The following is an 18,483-nucleotide window of genomic DNA, read 5'->3' on the forward strand; positions in this document are numbered from 1 at the left end:
GCAGGCTCGACCTCAAGAGTGGCATATTAAGGCGGCACCATTTCCATATGAGCAGCGACATGCGATGGAGACGATAAAGCCGCTGAGTGCCGGGAACACCGTTCACAAAACTGCAGATCAAAGCTCGAGTTCGCTTTTAGGCGCCCGTCTTATTCCATAAATTTTCTTTTCACCGCGTCCATGGTCTTCCCCGAAGAAATATTGCTAGGCAGCGCAAGAAAAATCGTTCTTTATCAGACGCCAGAGACCGAAGGTTCGTTGAAAAAACGCGGCGCGCTACGGGCGACATGCGCACTGAATTGTTTCAAGGGACCTCCGGTAAAGTAAAATTGCTGCGTTTCTCATCGAAGGTTCTGTGCGAAACAAGAAACGAAGTTTGCGCGGACCACCAGTGGTACGCCGTATTTGTGCGCGTATAAGCCACCATCTCATGTATACGGGGCGGCGGTTTCAAGGAGGGTAGAACAATCTCTTCCCCTTCAGTCTCAGGTGCCGCTGAAACTAAGACTGCCAAGCTTACAATTCGCACTCCCCCCTCCACAAGAGATCACTGAGATCCGCCTCTGCATAGAGAACGTCTCGTCAAACGTTGCCTCATACCTAGCACCATTGGAGAAACGATTGCAATAAACTTATTTTTATAGAATCAATTAATACTATTTGTTTTCTGTGAAATTTGTTCCTTCCATATTTCCCTTCCCTCTGTCGCCAACCGATGAAATAGCATCTTATTTGAGGTTGTACGCGATATATAACCATGACCTCGGCGCGTCACCTGCGGTTCACTGGGCCTTTTTTAAAATCTTTGCTCCATTCTGCAGTGCTTAAAATGGTTAACTTTCGTTCTTGCGGCAGCAAATCATAACGACTTGAGAACAGTGCCTCTACACAACACACAGGCTATCGGGAGATGAAAAATCTAGACTAAAAACATGGATAAAGGAGTAAGCTGTTAAGCAAGGACGCCGCTAAAACTGAACCTGCGAGATCAAAAAAAAAAAAAAAAAAGTGGCGGCATGAGGTCGTTACTAAGCTTGGGGGGTCATGCTGCCAACGCACATTGCGGCAAAGCCTTATTGTCGCCGAAGTTTTCCCAACAAGCATTTTCGTTAGCACTGAGCATGTAACGTCTGTCTTTCCGATCTATCCGTGAAAACAAGTACACCCGTGGACATGGCGCTCTCTAATGGTCGATATGTTTTTAGTTTTCGCCAACTCGAATGAGAACTAATGTTCCCTTGCGATGTGTTGACGCCGGCATTCTACGTAACAGCGCTGACGCCGAGTTTCATAATCGTATCAGCATATCCGGATCCGCTTAGTAAACAGCGCGCGTCAAGTCGCCATGGCCGCAAACACACACACGCCAACGCCTACCGTGGACGACGGACAGCAGACGACGCTTAATCCACCGCCAGATGCGCGACTGTCGTCTGCTGCTCGCCGATGGCGGTGTCGTCTGCCGCCCGGATCCGTCGCTCCTGTGCCGAGAGGCGTGCCCGGAGCCGGAACAACAACAGCAACAACACGAGTCGCTCGAGCGGCATCCGTCACCGGTGACAGCGTTATTCATGTCTACGTCGCTGCAGAAGCACGCCACAACAACACGCACAGTTCCAGAAAACGGCTCATCAGAGATGAATCTGCCTGTTACGAAACAGCGGCGCTGCCAAAAAGTCCACGCGCGTAGCACATTCGCGCCGAATGTCGCAGACGACCGCACAGATGTGCGCAGGCGACGCTTCTTTTTTCGATGCGCTTCGTAGGGGCGCCGTTGGACTACCGGCTGTGTCATTGGACGAAGGCGTTTTCGCTACGGGTGAGGGGGAGGTGTGAGGGGGGCGACCGAATCGTGGCGGTGCAATGCCGGGCTCTGCTGCCCGACAAATCTTTACGGCTTTGGCGCAAGTAGTGCCTCTTTGAGGTAAGAGCCCCCTTCGCCCCCCTTTCCTTTGCCGACCCTCCAATAGTCGCATAAGCCAAGCGTGTTGCCCCTTGCCTCCGCCGCTTTCTCGCTGAGGGCAGGCGCGCGTCTTTTCAAAACAGGCATTTGCGGCTTTCATTCACTCCTCTCACTCCCGCTCTTCTTTCTTTCCGTTTTATTATTTTTTTTTTGTTAAGCTCTCGCTCTGGTTTCACGTCCGCTCTCCCGATCTCCTCTCGGATCATTCTTTCCTCCATGTCTCGGATAGTGCGCCGAATCCGCGTAATGTACGTTGACGTGTTCTTTTGGAAGTGGAAGCTCGTTAGCCGGTCGCCGAATCCGGTTTTTAGCGTGCATGCGCTTTCTGCTCTTTCGTTTATGTTTGAGGCGAAGTGTCCGCGCGTTGTAAGGTAAACGAACTGGCGCGCTTAATTGATTGATGACGTTTGCCAGCGTGGGTGAACTCAGTTTGCAGCGTTAAAACGAAACGGTAACTTAAAAAGTCTTTCGGAGAAGTACCGTGAAAGAAAAGGGAAAATACAGTAATACAGTAGACACAAGGAACCGTGATAAAAGGAAAGGTAAAAGGAACATTGCAGACATTTCTCAAGCAGTGACAGTAATACGAAAAGTAGTAATAGCAATTGTTAAAGGATCCTTCTACAAAAGATAAAGACGAACATTAGGCAAACCATGAAAAGGGGTAATGGAATTTCAAGGTTACTTATCCAAATGTCGTAGGGCTATCTGTCACTCAGTGTGGTTTTCGCAATTGAAAATAAGCGCGTAACAAATTACGGCGTGTCTTATGGACCAAGTGAACTTGGAAACCGACCTAGCAAAATAAACTGCGCTTGTACCAAGTAAAAAAAAAAAACACACACACACGAAAGTAACACCGAATACTACGGAAATAGCTCCTGTAAGGACAGCTTGTTAAAACCACAGACAAAAATAAACGCGATGCCTTCTGTTTTTTTTTTTCTTCTAACTTGGAGACACGTCTGCATCTTGCGTTCTCTTCTTTGATCCAAGCCCCTTCGAAGCGGGCTGGTGTTTTATTATAGCGCAGCAGCGCTGGGCTTATGATCGGCTTTTCGCCCCCACTCCGCTTATTGTCACACCGCCTTCCACTCCAAGCATGTTTGGCTTCTCGGAAAAACGTCCGCCTCTCTCTCTCTCTCCACTCATCACTTCGGCTTAAGAACGGGGCGGATTTTTGGCGTTGTGCAAGCGCCGGTCCGCTCCTAGCTCCGCCGGCAAAGCCGCTTTTCACGACTGCGCACATGTGCTTGTTGCTTCTGGCGTCTTGTACCCCCGTCCAGTTCTTATTTTTTTGCTAAATGTGTATGACATCTCAGCCTTGTCGTCTCATGTTGGGCTTCAAAGCGGACATTGCTGCTATGGGACTGCTTTTCCTTGTGTGCGTCTGAATTTAACTAGTTTATTTCCCGTTAGCTTAATCCACCCTGACGAAGCAATGGCGAACAAAAACCGGTCTTGTCCTCGGACGATGGAGGGGGATTCGCGTCAACTTACAAATCCCCACCGGATTGAAAGGAGGAGGAATAAATGTTTATTCCACGAGCGCTGGTGCTGCTGTTAGGGCACCCGCCCGGTGGGGGGCGTCCCTAGTCCGGGATGCCCTGGGCTTGGCTGGCAGTCCAGGCCCTCTTCACCAGTATACGCTGGGTCCCAGGGTCTGGACTTTTCAGGCAGGCCACCCACTGCTCGTAAGAGGGGGAAGGGTTGGGGGGTAGGCCTGGGGTTTGTCCGCACTTTCATGCTTGGTGGTATAGCGTGCCCGGCAAGGGACAGAAATTGCAGGTGGCCGGGTATATGGTGGGGTAGATCGCGTGAAAAAAATTTTTTTTTTCAAAAGAATTGCTGTCTTTATTTTTTAAATCTCCATCTTCGTCGTTCTATTGTTCCGTGCTCTTACGAACAGCGTGAACACAAAGTGCTTATAGCTTAACTAATAAAACTAACTAAGGTATAAGCTTGGGCGTGTTGGTATAGCATTCTCGGAACACGCAAAGGGACGAGGACGAGTCGTAGACGGGACACAGCGCAGAGTCCCGTCTACGCCTCGTCCTCGTCCCTTTGCGCTGTGATGATGATGATTGTTGGTGTTTAATGGCGCAAGGCCGACGAGGGCAAAGAGCGCCAAAACGGTGGTTAGGTATGAAGGATGTAACCGTAAACGCTAAAATCATTCAACAAAAACAAAAGTGAATACAGTAAAAGACAATGAGGATGGCTGGTGTAAATGGCCAGGTTGTGATGGTGCGTGGCATGAAATCGGGTTTAAAAACAACTACGCGTGATAGGAAATGAGGTGTAAAAACTTGATGTCACTAAGAAACTTAAAGGTGCGTTGTACAGGAACCATGGGGTCATCCGCTAAAAACAATGCTGAATGTAGTGGAATGTGTTGTCTGTAGAGGTCGGCGAAGTGTTTCTGTCGTGTTGTGTGGAGTGCTTTGCATTGAAGTAGCACATGGATCACGGATAGGCCGTCTCCACACCTGCTACACAGGGGTCTTAGAGATCCCGTGAGCAGGTAGGAGTGCGTTGCATGCGTGTGGCCTATCCGTAATCGAGCCAGGGTAACTTCATTGTGCCTGTTGTGTGTGTCAGTGGTGTATGCTCCCAAGAGTGTCTTTATAACGTATAGTTTGTTGTCTGCCTGTTCATTCCAGTGTGCTTGCCATGTATTGCGAAGGTGTTGTCTAATGCGTGATTGATTGATTGTAGGGTTTAACGCGCCGACGCAGCGCAGGCGATGAGGCGCGCCGTAGTGGAGGGCTCCGGATTTATTTTGACCACCTGGGGATCTTTAACGTGCGCCGAAATCTCGCACACACGGGCGTTTTTGCTTTTCGCCTCCATCAGAAAAGCGGCCGCCGCGGCCGGGAAACGAACCCGCGACCTTGTGCTCAGCAGCGCAACGCCTTAGCCACTGAGCCACCGCGGCGGGTTGTCTAATGTGTGACTTAAGGTCAGTGTACGGTATTGTTGTTATGTCCACTGTGTTTGCAAGTGCAGCAGCAGCGGCCATTTCCGGTGGTCTCGTTTCCGGTGATCCCGGAGTGACCTGGCACCCAGCATACGGTCACTTCAAGACTTAATGCATATGCTGACGTAATGGTTTTGTAAACTAAATGAATAACATGGTTTTTACAAAGCTGCTTAGATGACAATGCACGTACTACACTCAAGGAATCTTTAAAGATGATGGACTTGGGAATTTTATGATGAACTATGTGCTTTAAAACCAGAAATATGCCATACGCTTCAGCCGTAAAAATGCTGCTTTTCGAGTTTAGGGTGTTAGATACCCTAAAATCAGGTCCGTGCGCAGCACACGACACCATACGGGCTGTTTTTGACGCCTCGCTAAAAAATTCTGCACACTTGTATTTATCTTGAAGGAACAAGAAGTGCTGAAGAATTACAATTGTGGGTACTCGTTTTTTATCAATCGCTACAAACGACAAATCGCACGACACGGGGCGAAGCTGCCACGGTGGTAACTTTTGCGCTGTTCCGAGAATAATAAAACTAGTGTCACGGCGAACCTGTCAACATTGAATGGTGCAAAGCACATTGGGGGTGTACCTAAAGCAGAACATTAGTACGTAAACCAACATTACAGTGTTCTCCGAATTAAAAAAAAATCACGTTGGAAGTGTTTTCGCAAAAGTAAATTTAAAAAAAACTGGTAAAAATTCAGAGCTCTTCCGCCCTTTTTTCGAGCGCGATTTGCTATATGAGGTCCTAGATATATTGGGGATTTGCCATGCTGAACTATAAGGACGGTTTCCCGATGTGTACGTCACAGACTAAGGACACACACGATTGGTAAGTAGAAACAATGACGTTTTATTATACTATGGCTGCGCCAATCACGGCGAAGGCTCTAGTTCACCGCACAGGCGGCCGTCCAATAGCGCTCGACATTGCGCAAAGGCAGGCGCCGCGCGTGGCCAGAAGTGTACACGAATAAGCAAAAATTAAAGCCGTTCCACTCAATGGGAAAGCTGTCGGAAGTGCAGAGCAGTGATTCCCCATAATGGGTTGCAGGCTGCAGCGCCGTTATCCGCTCATGCTGCCACCCAGTGCATTTCAAATCTCCCGCCTTCGCAGTGCTCGCGCACCCCCTGCGTCAAACTGCGCCAGCGGGAGTTCTGTTCTTTTGGCGCTTGCTATAATTTCGTATGCTGGAGCTGTTTAGCGTCATTTCGAACGCACAATTTTCTCCTTGCGCGTGGAGCCTTTCTGCGTCATTCCGAACGCGCCATTTTTTTTTTCTTGCTCACCGCTTTTTTTGCTTACTATCGTAAAAACCAACCCAGTGAGCGTTCCTAACTAAATGAACGCGGGGGCTGCTGGTTATATACAGATTTTGCCTGAAATTCACCTGCAGTTTTATTTGCGATAACTAACGGGGGTATGACAAGCGCCAGCGGTTCCCGAGGTTCGAATGGTTACGACTATTTAAACCGCGTGTGGTTTTCGGAGCCTCAGCGTGACTCCCTGACCCCGGTACAGAAGGCTCTACTTGGGGAGGAGGAGGTAAACTTTATTTAGCCAAGCTCTGTTACGGGGACGCGGTGGCCGCTGGCTTTAGCCTGGCGTCCGTTATCTCGCTGCGCCGCCTGATTCCGGCAATCGCATCGACCGTTAGCGAGCTGCGACGACAAGGCGAGCCCATAAAGTGCTCAGTGCTCTGCACCTAAAAAGGTGGCGGCGGTGGAGAGGAGTGCAAAGTGGGGCTGTAATCGCACTCCCTTCGTACATGGTCATGCTTCACTGTGCGACACACCATGTGGGAAAGCAAGCTTACAAAAACGCAGCTTACACCGAATCACCTAAAGTCGGCTTCACATCTGAACACGAGTGCATTGCTTGGAAGACAACATTCCAGGGGCAATAAATGCCCGCACATCAAAATATAGAGGCCCCAGCACCATTTTTATTTCTTTCATAATTTTTTTCCACACGCTGAATAATGTTGGTTTGCGCTCGGTCTGTTGCCGGAGACGATCAGTTGCATCGAAGCCATTGACATCTTCGCTGTAATAACGGCATCAAAGAGAAGCGAGGCAAAAGCAGAGCAAAAACATAAAATGAGGAAATAGACTGCCTCGCGCTGGCGCGAGCGGCGCGAAACGCAACAAAAATAACAAAAGAAAACGTTGGTTCAGGCTCTCCAGTAACTACGTTCGATTGGTTTAAACCGTCGGCATCAGGTTTACTACGCCCGTTTTTCATTTTATTGCGCGAAACAAAAGAGAATCGTAGTCACCTGTACGACAATGGTGCCGCAAGTGACTACGCATGCGCAAGCGGCGGCGCTGGAATTTCTGATGACGCGGTCCGCGGCAAAGCAGCCAGAAACTACGCCGCACCGTTATCGTGTGTGTGTAGATCTGGAGAGATAAAACGCAGCGTCAGAAGCGTTTCGACCAAGGAATTTGGTGGGCCGCGGCGCCGCGCCAAGGTAACAACATGCGTTTTAAAATAACAGATAACTCACTGAACAAGTAAAACAGGAAATAATAACTGAACTTCCCCACCCAACTACAAACTGCACCGCCTTCACGATATTTCTTTTGCTCAAACAACTCATGTTCTCGTTCCGTGCTGTCGTCATTGTGGTGGGTTGTGTTCTCCATGGCACCGCACCCTCCAACCTGGCAATGCGCAATACCTAATTTTCCGTCGCATACACGCTGTGAACTTACGCAGAAAGCACTCGTAGGAACTGAGAAAATAAAAAAAAAAGGAAACAAGGTCTTTAGTCATCGGCTTTGTGGTGTCCAAGTTTTGCGCTTGAAATCTATTGACGCTGCTCTCACTTTTAAATGCAATGCTTCTGGGACGTGTGTTCGCGGTATTGTGCTGTAACCGCAAAGTACCAGAGTATTACGCGTGGTACTACACTCTATGCGAAAACCCATGCCCCGTTTCGCTACACCCGCGTCTGGCAGCTTCCAAATTTAACTCAGAAGGCTTTGTTCGAAAAAAAAAATAGCAGTGGCTTAGCTCGGCTATGCCAGAATATACGTAGCGCGAGCTAATATTCAGCAATCCAATCCAGTCCAATCCAATCCAGTCTAGTCCAGTCCAATCCAGTCATTGCTCCTCGCGCATGCGCCTCACGGCTCTCCAGGAGCCACGCTAAACGGCTCTCAAGCGGCTCCGGCGCAGCGTCAGACTTGGCTACTGCGCAACGGAGGCGCACAGCTGGGCACGCGCCGGCGCCAGTGCGTCTGCCGCGGCTACGACGTCACTCCTCTGGAATGCGCAGACCGGCGAAGGTGCAGGCCATATTCTCTACACACCCGTACTCCAATTGAAGTGGATTTCAATCCAACACAATCCAATTTAATCCAATCAAGTCCAATCCAATCCAATTCGACCCGATCCGAACCAATCCAATTCAATCCAATCCTATCCAATGCTCCTCGCGCTTGCGCAGCACGGCCCTTCAGGGTCCACGCGAAACTGCTACAAAATGCGCCTCGCGCCTGCCATGGTCATTATACGGACGCGCTGTTGTGTCCAGAAGGGATGAAATTACATTCCTTTCGGAAACGCACTTCTGTGGCGTCGGGTTTCCTCGTCTATCCGTCTGAATTGACGAGGGGTGAAGGGGCATTTGTGCGACCGTATCAGCACTGAAAAAAAAAGGGGGGGAGGGGGGATAACCTATAAATCAGCTGATACCGAGAAGCCTGCATTCCGTCCGCCCCTTTGTGAGTGCTCCCTTTTCAAGAGCGCTGCTGGTCAGCTTAGAGGCGACGGAAAGATACGCTACACCGGTCTCATGGCTCTCCATCGTAGAGCGGAGGCATCGAATCATCGTCTTGTCCTTTTGTGTACGAATTGCGCGCAAGTGCACTCTGTCGGAAAAGGTTGCAAAGGGATACCGCTGTGCGTATACGCGAGCCGCAGACACAATCCCGCGAAGAAAATTGAGAACATCGTGCGTATTACTTCTCCACTCGCGTTCGCGGGCACAGACGTGTTTTTTTTTTTTTGTTGTTCTGTGAACGTTTGAGAGAAACTAATGTTATCGTTGCGAGTTCGCAGTCGATCAGTTCTTCCGCGCGCTCCTGAGGCGAAAAATTTCTAGGCGGTGTTTTTTTCTTCTTTTTTTTTTTGCACGCCACATTTTCCCGGCGTTTTTTTTTTTGTGTGTCTGCTTCACGCGTCTTGGAATTCGGTTTTGTCAGATAGTCTCCGAAGAAACGCCTTTATGTTCAGAGATGTAATCGCGTTTTCTAAAATGTCAACTAAAACCACATTTGTCCCAATCGTGTTCAACTTTTTCGCGACAAGTCTTTGCTGCGAAACAGGCGAACACATTCGTTTAGCTCTCTTTTCGCTTGCGCGCTGGCTGTTTCCCTCTCTCATTCTCTCTCTCCCTCGTCTCTCATATATATATATATATATATATATATATATATATATATATATATATATATATATAAACTTCGTCGTCTCGTCACTTTGTCTTCCTTTCTTCGGGCGCGCGTCCATCTCCGCGTGGTGCACTTCGTCGCACAAAGAGCCCTCGGCATTCGCTCCAAAATCGTTGTTTATTAGCGCTTCTCCGCCCGAGTCAAAATCGCTCTTCGACGACTCCTATTGTCCCCCCTTTCTATGGGCGCGCCGTCCGCACACGAACGTTGTTATTACGTCGTGACAAGCCTCGTCCCCCGGGCCTCCGTGCCTATATACAGTGTACATTGTACTGTACAGGCGGGCGATATCAAGCGGCGAAACCTCCGAAGCTTCCTCGTCCTCCAACGAAAGCCCGGGGCCCTCCCCGCGGTCATTCCGGAGAGTTGCTCGCGATATATATATTGTTTTGTGTGCGCGCGCGTCTGTGTATCATCCCGGAAATAATTTCGCGGTATTTATTTTTTTGGTTACACACCCTGCCTTTTTATGCCGTACACTCCTTAATTCTGCAGTGTGTCGCGATGCCTCCGCGTAAGATATATATATATATATATATATATATATATATATATATATATATATATATATATATATTTGTATGGCGATGCCCATTGACGAATGGTTCCGGCTCTTCTACTGTAGTGCCATGCTGTCAGTGTTGCGGAAGCAGCTTTCAGCTTCTTGGGCTGAATCAAGATGTAGCGAACAAGCCGCCTTTTCTGCCTGCCAGCCTTCTTTTTCTTGTTTTTCGTGTTTTTCCTACGTTTGTTTGCTCGGTAGAGCATCGTCGGCGGCGGCAATTTGGAGCCTCTTGTAGCGAAACGCTTGCCTGCTTGTTTGTTTGCTTGGGTGGTTACTGGCTGAGACAACATTTCGGTACTTCCGCTCGTGCGTTCTTTTTTTTTTGTTGTTGTTTCGGCCTTATCTCGGGTGACTCGTCGCGTAGAGGACCGAAGAAGAGCGGCGGCCGTGTAAACACGGCTTTTACGGCTCCCTCTTCGAGGGCTTCGGCGAGGAGATATCGGCGTGCGCCGATCGAGTCGCATGAATTAGAGGGTACATGGGCCCGTAGGCAAAGGAAAACAATGGTCTGCCTCGGTGGCTCCTGCACGACGAGTGTAAATAACGGTCGCTGTCGTGGCGAACCGAAGGGGCTCGAATGTCGGTCACGGAGTTGCTGGTTCGATCCAAGGCCGCGGGGTAAACCGGGTTTTGGGTACAGCGGGAAATACAAAACGATGCGCGTTCCAGGGGCTGGCTGGCGGGTTAAATAATCCATATCGTGTTTCTAAATTAAGACGGAGCTGGCTATAGGTAGCTTACTGGGTCCTCCTTACGTAGCGTACTTAGCGTACCTCATCTGCTCTGTAGTATGTTCCTATCTAGCCTGATACGGTGAACCGTATCTGTGGGAAACCCTAGGGATTGTGGACAGGAGCGGAAACGAGGATGGAGGGAATGGAGGAGGAGCACAAAATGATGATAATGATGATCATAATGATGATGATGAGGAGGGGGAAAGCATCAACACAAATCTACCACACAACCGGAATCGCACTGCTATTGCAGACCCCACCGTCCATCATGCATCTAGATGCTACCATGTGCTAAAAGCGCATGTGCAGTAACTCCCACGTGACAGCAGTTATTCGCCGCTACTTTCTGACCGCTAGAGGATGAGTGGCGGCTACCTGAAATGGTCAAGAATGGGTAACGTCGATCGTTACGTACCCACCACCACTACCACAGATGAATCGCATTCACGTAGATAGTTATCTTTCAGCGGATGAAATCGGCCTCGTTTTTTTAAAGCAAAACTTTCTATGCTTTATTGATGACGTCAATGTCTGAGCAAAACGCACTACAGGAGGAAAGCCAGCTTTACACGGCGGGTTTCACAAAACGACGATGATGATAAGCGAAGGCACATCAAGCGCCTCAAGGAAAGAAAAATCCCGGGCCGTCTCTACTAACGTGAAACCTGAGGAGGAGAGAAGCATGCCGTATATAAGTGTATTCTTGGCGACTTTGCGTTTTTGCCCACGGAGATGGAACCATTGGGGGGTAGAGCTATACAGCTTTGCTCAAAAAGTCGCGTGTCTTCGAAGCCCGAAGCGTTCTAGCGCGAGGCGTAAACAAGTTCCCGGTGTTTTTTTTTTTTTTTTAGCACGCGTTACGTTCTAGCGCGCGGCGTAAACGAGTTTCCCGGTGTTTAGTACCGTGACTACATGAGACGACGATTGCGACGACTACGACATGGGACACCAACAGCCCGAGCCCCTAAGGGGATTCGCCCCTAATAAACGCTTCACGCGTGTTCGGAATCGAACCTTAGCTTCTCGCGCTGTGAAGCCCTCGTCTACCTGGTTGCGCCAGTTCGACGCGGTCGAAGCAGTTTGGGTTTCGGACTTTGAACCCCACTCAGGTTGCATGGGAGAACGCTTCGCGTTTTAACCATCTTTCTATTAAGAAAGGGGCTTTGATTTTTTTGACGTTCAGTTTACGGCATCGCACTCACGGGGCAGAGCTCGCCTTGTCGCCGTGATGCCGTTTCTTTACTGCAGTTTTTCTCAATTATGAATCTCCCGCCGAACCGTAGTGAACTTGCAGAAGTGATTGGGTGAACGATGGAGGAGGGATGTTTACACGTGACGTTTCGACATGGCAATTTGGTATCGCGGGTGAAGACGTCAGTTCACCTGTTTCCTGTCCTTCACGCTGTGTTTGCTCTTCCGCATAGCTGTTGGGTTGTGCGGGAAAAGCTAATTACGGGGGATTTGCGTTGAAGCAAGACGAAAAACACGGCTGTGGAGAAAGAGAAAGGAAGCTAGTGGTAGTTCACTCTGTAAAGTTTCGTTTTCTTCGAAGTTTGTTTCATACGAAGTTTCGTTTTATTGAAATTTCCGTTTCATTCCAAGTTTTTCGTTAATTTGCTTTAATCAGCTTATTCTCGTTTTGTTCGAAGTTTCGTGTTATTAGAAGTTTCGCTTCAACCGAATGTATTTGGCGCTGCCAACTGCAGTTCCGAGAGAACAAATCGTCACCGCTTTTTACAAAGTGCCGTTTGTAACGAAGCAAGTTTACCGTCCGTATAACATAGTTATAACGAGGGTTTCCATACGTGTGCACGTGTGTCGGCGAAACTTTCTCCCATATTTCCTTTCTTCACCAACCATCGGCGGCAAGACTACCTCTCACGGGGAGCGGATCGGGATCTAAGAATGCCGATGATGACGATGCCGATGATGGTGACGCCGTTGAGTGCTTACGTACGGACAGACGTGCAGTTGCGTTGATCTGGGCACGCAGCGAATTTTCTGCGGAAAAATAAACCTGTTCCGTGGTTCCCAATAAGCGTTGAAAATTTTCATTTTAAGTGCAACCGCGTTTGCATCTCTCGTGTACTGGGTTCTGCGTCCGCCCGTACGCATTTCTTTACGTAGCGCATTTACAACTTTACATCGGGTTTGCCGAAGAGTGAGTGCATGGTTAGTCTTTTTTTACAGCAAAGCTCTCTGTGGCTAGGATCCAGCAGATCGGCTCCGGTAACTGAGTGATGTAGGCGAAATCGCACGCGAGCGCATCGCCACGTTCCGGCGCCCGCTCGAATCCCCGGGATCGTAAAACTGTGACCACACCTTCAGCGTATGCAAAAACCCATAAAAAGAATTTGAATATTACCTAGCGCCTTCATATTTTAATATGACGGCCTACATTTCCCCTGAGTAGATGTATTCTTAGCAATGCACATGTGTTTTGAGGTGAAGTAGACTTCAGGGGTCGTTCTAAGAGTATTTGTAAAATAGGTGACCGGTAAAAAGCGCAAATGCTCATGGGTGCATTGTTTTCTCCCGCACAGAGCCGCCACTTCCGGTTCGGGAGCTCTCCTGGCCTGCCGTACGACGTCGGCTTTCACGCGCGTGTGTGCTTGTTGTTTAGCTGTTTCCACCGAAAAAAAAAAAAACGCTCATGTATCGGGAATTCCATAAATAACAACGATTGACCCTACTAGGGGTTTATCTGACAGGTAAGCACCCTGTGACAAATAAACAACACGCGCACACGCGCCTGACAGCCGCCGGCGCACGCAGGCGTACGGGAGGGCAGGATAGATCTCGAACCGGAAGTGGCGGTAGCAGACGACGTACCCATGAGCCTTTGCGCTTTTTACCGGTCACCTATGGCTTGCCCATATTGATGTGGTGCACAGTGAAGCACGCCCATCTTCGGAGGGAGCATCATTACAGAAGGTGGCTCTGACCAATGTTTTATTGAAGCTATCCCGAAACAATTTATACGACAATTAGCCGCTAAGACGTCTCCAACATTACGCTGACTTTTATTTACTTTTAGAATTTACATATTTTGTAGTGAAATTGTAAGTATTGCGGAATTCTCGTCTACTGTCAATACCAGAGCTTCTAAGGGAGGGAAACGGGTAGCCCCATTTGTGCCCACTGGAACAAAACTCTTGTTCGTCAAAGTTTCATTCAGGTAATTAAACAGGAAACATTCTCAATCGTAAATTACAAACAAACGTGTTTTGCTTCGTGCACCCCTTGGGCTGCGACCCGGTCAAAGCATATTCTCGCTCACGTTGAGGCACGGCACCGCAGCTTCGCTGGTCATCCTTTTTCACAGAGTTTAAGGGCACTGATTTGTTTAAAGTAAAATTTAAGGGTAAAAACTTAAGCAGACATCTAACGAACGATTCCGTGTTTGCGTCTGCTTAAGAGGCGGGCGTAAAGGCCAACAATGTCGGTCGCACCACGAGGCAACATTTTTTTTTACCCTAACAAAAAAAAAAAAAAAACGCGTAAATGCTTCCGGTTTGATCAGAATTTTTAAAAGCCTGCCGATTTCCTCTTTCTCTTCCTTTCATGAATGTGCGTCTACAATCCGGCGCCGTAGCAGAGCTGAATAGCCGGAGTCAGATTGGTTCGAAGCCCGGCGAATGCCAGACAATTCTAAATAACGTTCCGACATTCTTAATGTTGTTACTGTTCCTCGTACTTATTCGTGGTATTCCCGTTTCGAGGGGGCCATGTAGACAAAATGCAACTCATTTATTTATTTATTTATTTATTTATTTATTTATTTATTTATTTATTTTGCTCGAAGTGCGCTTTGGGTAACTTATTCAACTCCATTCCAGCTGCTAAAAAGACATTTGTTCGGTCAAAAATGGTATTGGATAAAGAAAAGCTTTCAAATTTCGCGCTACAAGTCAGCAGTGGCGCAGCATAGGGAATATTAAAAAAACACACACACAGTAGTCTCTGTGTTAACTACTCGTTAGCATTTAAGTGGTACGATCAAACACAACCAGATATCCCTCTAGAATTGCACAGCCATGTTGCTTGGCGGTGGCTCCAGTCCGCGGCCGCCACTACTCTGACGTCACAGAATCCTGTCACACAAGATCCTGTGACGTCATAGAGAAATCGCTGGAGAGTGGCCGGGTTGGCCGCTGGCTGAGAGCGCACGCAAGGTGCGCTTTCATCCAGCGGCCGTGGGCCGGGGAGCCGACACTGCTTCCCCTTTTAGGGGCGAAGCTCCTTAAGTCATGGGTCTGTCCATCCCTTGTGTCTCGTGGTACGTGACCGCCGCATGCTTTCGGAGATGTCGCAAAGTGGGCCGCGTTGCACGCGCAATAACCGGCTGCAACCGGAAGCGCAAACTCGGCACCGGGAGCGCGAGCTTGTCTGTGTTCGCCAACGGAGGCGCGAGCGCACGTGCACTGCGAGGGGTAGATCACGCAAGAGATCACGCCACGAACGCAGGCAGTCGTTCTCGGAGATCGAACGAGACGCAAGGACCTTTGCTCGTTTCCTCTCGTCTTGTTCGGGCACAAGTTCGCTCTAAATAAAAGTTCTTTCTTTTCCGTTGTGTCCCATCCTACGTGACAAACTGTGGTGAAGGTGCGGGGTAGTCCTCGATGGCGCGGGGTCTTTCACCAGGTATGGGCCTGGGAGCATTGACTCCGAAAATAAAAGTTGATTTGTACAATGTACGCACACAGTCTTACGTCTTTCTTAATGATGTAATGGGCGAACTTTCACGGGAGAGTTACGGTTACCGATGATCTCCCCCTCTCGAGCTTCGCCCCACTTATCATCATTCATTCCGTGGATATGGCGTGATTTTTTTTCATTAATATTTCGGTAATTTTTTTTATTTCACGGTAAAATTGGGTCATTGTTATTCAAAACAGCTTTAAAGGGGCCATTCAGACAAGCTACAAGTTTGTTTTATTCGAAAGATTTTGTGTTTTATAGTGCCCCCAGCGCTTGTCCGGATGCAAACGATGCTTTATTCACCGAGAAATTAATAAATTTAAGGTAAAATTACGGTTTTCCTGCTAAATCGTGTGTTTTCGTGGTCTGCAATGATATCACAGGAACCGACCGCTCTGCAGACGATTACGAAGGCTTGCTTACCGTTTGTGAACCTAGAGGCGCCACTATACCGCGGCAATTGCTATTTTCTACTTTTGGTTTGTTTTTAACCGTATTTAAACCTGGCTTGTTTTTGTTCAGGGAGAAAATAATTGTTTCGTGAAACATATCGCTCGCTCGACAAATATGGTCACGTAAGACACCGTTGCTTGCGTCAATCGACAAGTGTCGTCTGAGACAACCCCAAAGCACCGCAGTCCTGTGCATCTAAACCACGCGCAGTACCAACAGCAGTAGGCATCGGTACTTCTATGTTTAGGTGTACTTTCGTAACTTCCACGGTTTGTCCCACCATTCTTACTGCTTTAAAAAGAATGTGCCCTAAATTTAGGCGCAAATAGCTCGTTCGGCAAGCTTATAAGTCCTGCCTAATTTGCGTTTGCTTTTGCCGACCTCCGCCAATCGCAGAGCTGGCTGGTATGACATCATAGGTTCTGTTGCGGGAAATGAGCGAGTGTGTCGCGTGGCATTTCCCTTTTTTCCTACTTATGTAGCTTATTTGAGCGAAGTTTAGGTTAAAAGTGGGGTCAGCATGATTCTAACGAGGCAATCTTTTGAATGAACCAAACTTGTGTTTTGTCTTCATGGCCCCTTTAATCCAAACCTGCATTTTGTGTACATGGCGACGTATATTTAGGTCATTATCTAAAAGGAGTGCATTTGGCCGGACGCCAGCTTCTCGGTTGAAAAGAATGCAAGAAAGCTTTATCTTTTATTTGATTCCCGCGGAGGTCCCTTCTGTTCAAAGGAGAGATTAGGAGAACAAGGGCTTTGCAAGCAGGCAGGCAGACCCCGCGTTTCGTTCTATTCGTATTCCCCTGCGCTCGCTTGACTTTATCTGCGAACGGAACAATGCGTTTAGAGTGGTCGAACCAACCGAACCTATAAAAAAAGCTCAAAAATATCAAACTAGCCAAGGAAATGTTTCTTTTTGTTGTCGTCAAAACAATAGCAGCGCTTAAGGATGGGCAACCACCGTTACGACGGGTTCCCGGGAAAATAACGAAAAAAAAACTTGGGAATTAAATTCGAACGTAGGCGGCGTTTGATCGAGTTAAATTCCTTCCTTCTTCCTTTTATTTTTGGTCTGCCGCGAGAGAAAGGCCGTGCGAGCGCGAAAGAAAACGTCAGCACACGAGGTTGAGGAGAAACTGTTTCTGCTTCGGAGAAAGTTAAGAAAGAAAAAGGGCTGAGACGGCGGGAGGGTGGAGTTCCTTTGAATAAAACGGCACGGAGGGACCCCGCTTGGCAAACTCGGCCCTTCTTTTCGAAGAAGGCGATCGCGCCCTGAAAGAAACCTGCTGAACGGAGGCATAGTAAGTAGGCTGCTGGTGCAGGCTGGTATAGCCTGAATATCGTAGCCGGTCGGCGGAGCGATTGGAACCGACAAAGCTTTTTATTTTCTTATTCCCGAAGTTGGCTTTTATCGTCTAATACTTTTTTTTTGTTTTTTTGCCTCTTCCAAAGCGCCCCATCGTCGTCTAAGCACTTTTGTCTCAGTGCGCCGACTTTAACGTTTTCCTTTTCGTCCCGTTTGCAGAAAAGATATAGCCGCGTTTAATTCCTCGCGTTTTTTTTTTCTTTCGTCAGGCGACGCACGCTTCGTTATTCGGCGGTGAGAACCATTTTATTGAACTCTTCGTTATTTGATTTACAGCTGTCAATTTTCCCGCGCTCTCGATACCGTGCGCGCTGTATACGAACGTTATTGGCCCGGCCGTTTACTGAATTGTTTGCCCGAGGTGAGTTAGTTTCTGGAATTCAGTTCGCGTGCCTCCTTCTTGCTTTTGGGAAACGCTTCGGCGACATTATTACTCGCACTTCTTTCGCGCGCAGTTTTCGTCTCGCTCTCACGCGCGCCTATATAGTCGGGGTTTAAAATTGCTGCAGAGATGCGTACTGCTGAAGTTGCAGAATGTTTTTGTCGCAGGCGATCTCCGGGAAAGCTTTCGCCGTGTCGCCATGCGGTACGTATAGAGCTTGCCGTAGAGGATTTGGAGTTATTGCTCGGCTGCTTAAGGATTTCGCGCGCTCAGAAATGTGAAGTTCAAGCCTTTTGAAGGTTGCAAAAAAAAAAAAATGGCCGTGTATTTGCTTCTTTCTTTGCAAATGGCGACAAAAGACGATAGTCTTTATCGACTTCTGCCAAGTAAATGCCTCGCTTCGCTTTCCCGCTCACCTCTCATGTTGTTCCTCTTGCGTCGCGCTCCTCCCAAGGTAAAGACGCCAAAGGGTTGCTTAAATCATTTTAAATTTACCGCGTTCCACTGCTCCAGGCCGGGTGTCTCGATGCCAACGCTGCCGTACAGCGGAGACGCGCGTGAATCGAGGCGCCCTACTTCAACGTTGATAGAACCACGCTGCCCTACTCCACGTGCGTTCCAAGCAGAGCGTGGAACCTATCTAGTGGAACCTTTCGTAACTGTTGCCGGTTGATTTGCGCCAGAAGCTATAGTGGCGCGGGCGACAGCAGGTAACGGCGGAGTGAATTTTTTTTCTGCAGTTGATGAAGTATTCAATTTCGCAAAAATCAAGCCTCTATGATATTTTTTTAAAGGAACACTGCAAATGTGACTTATGTATTCATTTTCTGTCTTATATTTGCGTAATGTCTTGTTCTTCGTC

General features: G+C 48.4%; 1 protein-coding gene across 4 annotated transcripts in view; it reads right to left on the reverse strand.

Moving 5' to 3' along the window:
* Positions 1-18,483, reverse strand: part of Grip (Glutamate receptor interacting protein) — a 168,864-nt gene that overhangs the window by 59,498 nt on the left and 90,883 nt on the right. For 2 of the 4 annotated variants that reach the window (XM_077690251.1, XM_077690250.1), the window contains exon 1: positions 1,378-1,746. The exons of the other annotated variants lie outside the window; for them this stretch is intronic. In XM_077690251.1, coding sequence (XP_077546377.1) covers positions 1,378-1,573 — 196 coding nt within the window. In that variant the 5' untranslated portion in view covers positions 1,574-1,746. Of the gene's footprint in view, positions 1-1,377; positions 1,747-18,483 lie in introns of those variants that run through there. 4 annotated transcript variants of the gene reach the window in all.

The sequence above is a fragment of the Haemaphysalis longicornis genome, unplaced genomic scaffold (assembly GCF_048455015.1).
Source record: "Haemaphysalis longicornis isolate Haplotype H1 unplaced genomic scaffold, Haemaphysalis longicornis Haplotype H1 scaffold_10, whole genome shotgun sequence".
NCBI classification, from domain to species: Eukaryota; Metazoa; Arthropoda; class Arachnida; order Ixodida; family Ixodidae; genus Haemaphysalis; species Haemaphysalis longicornis.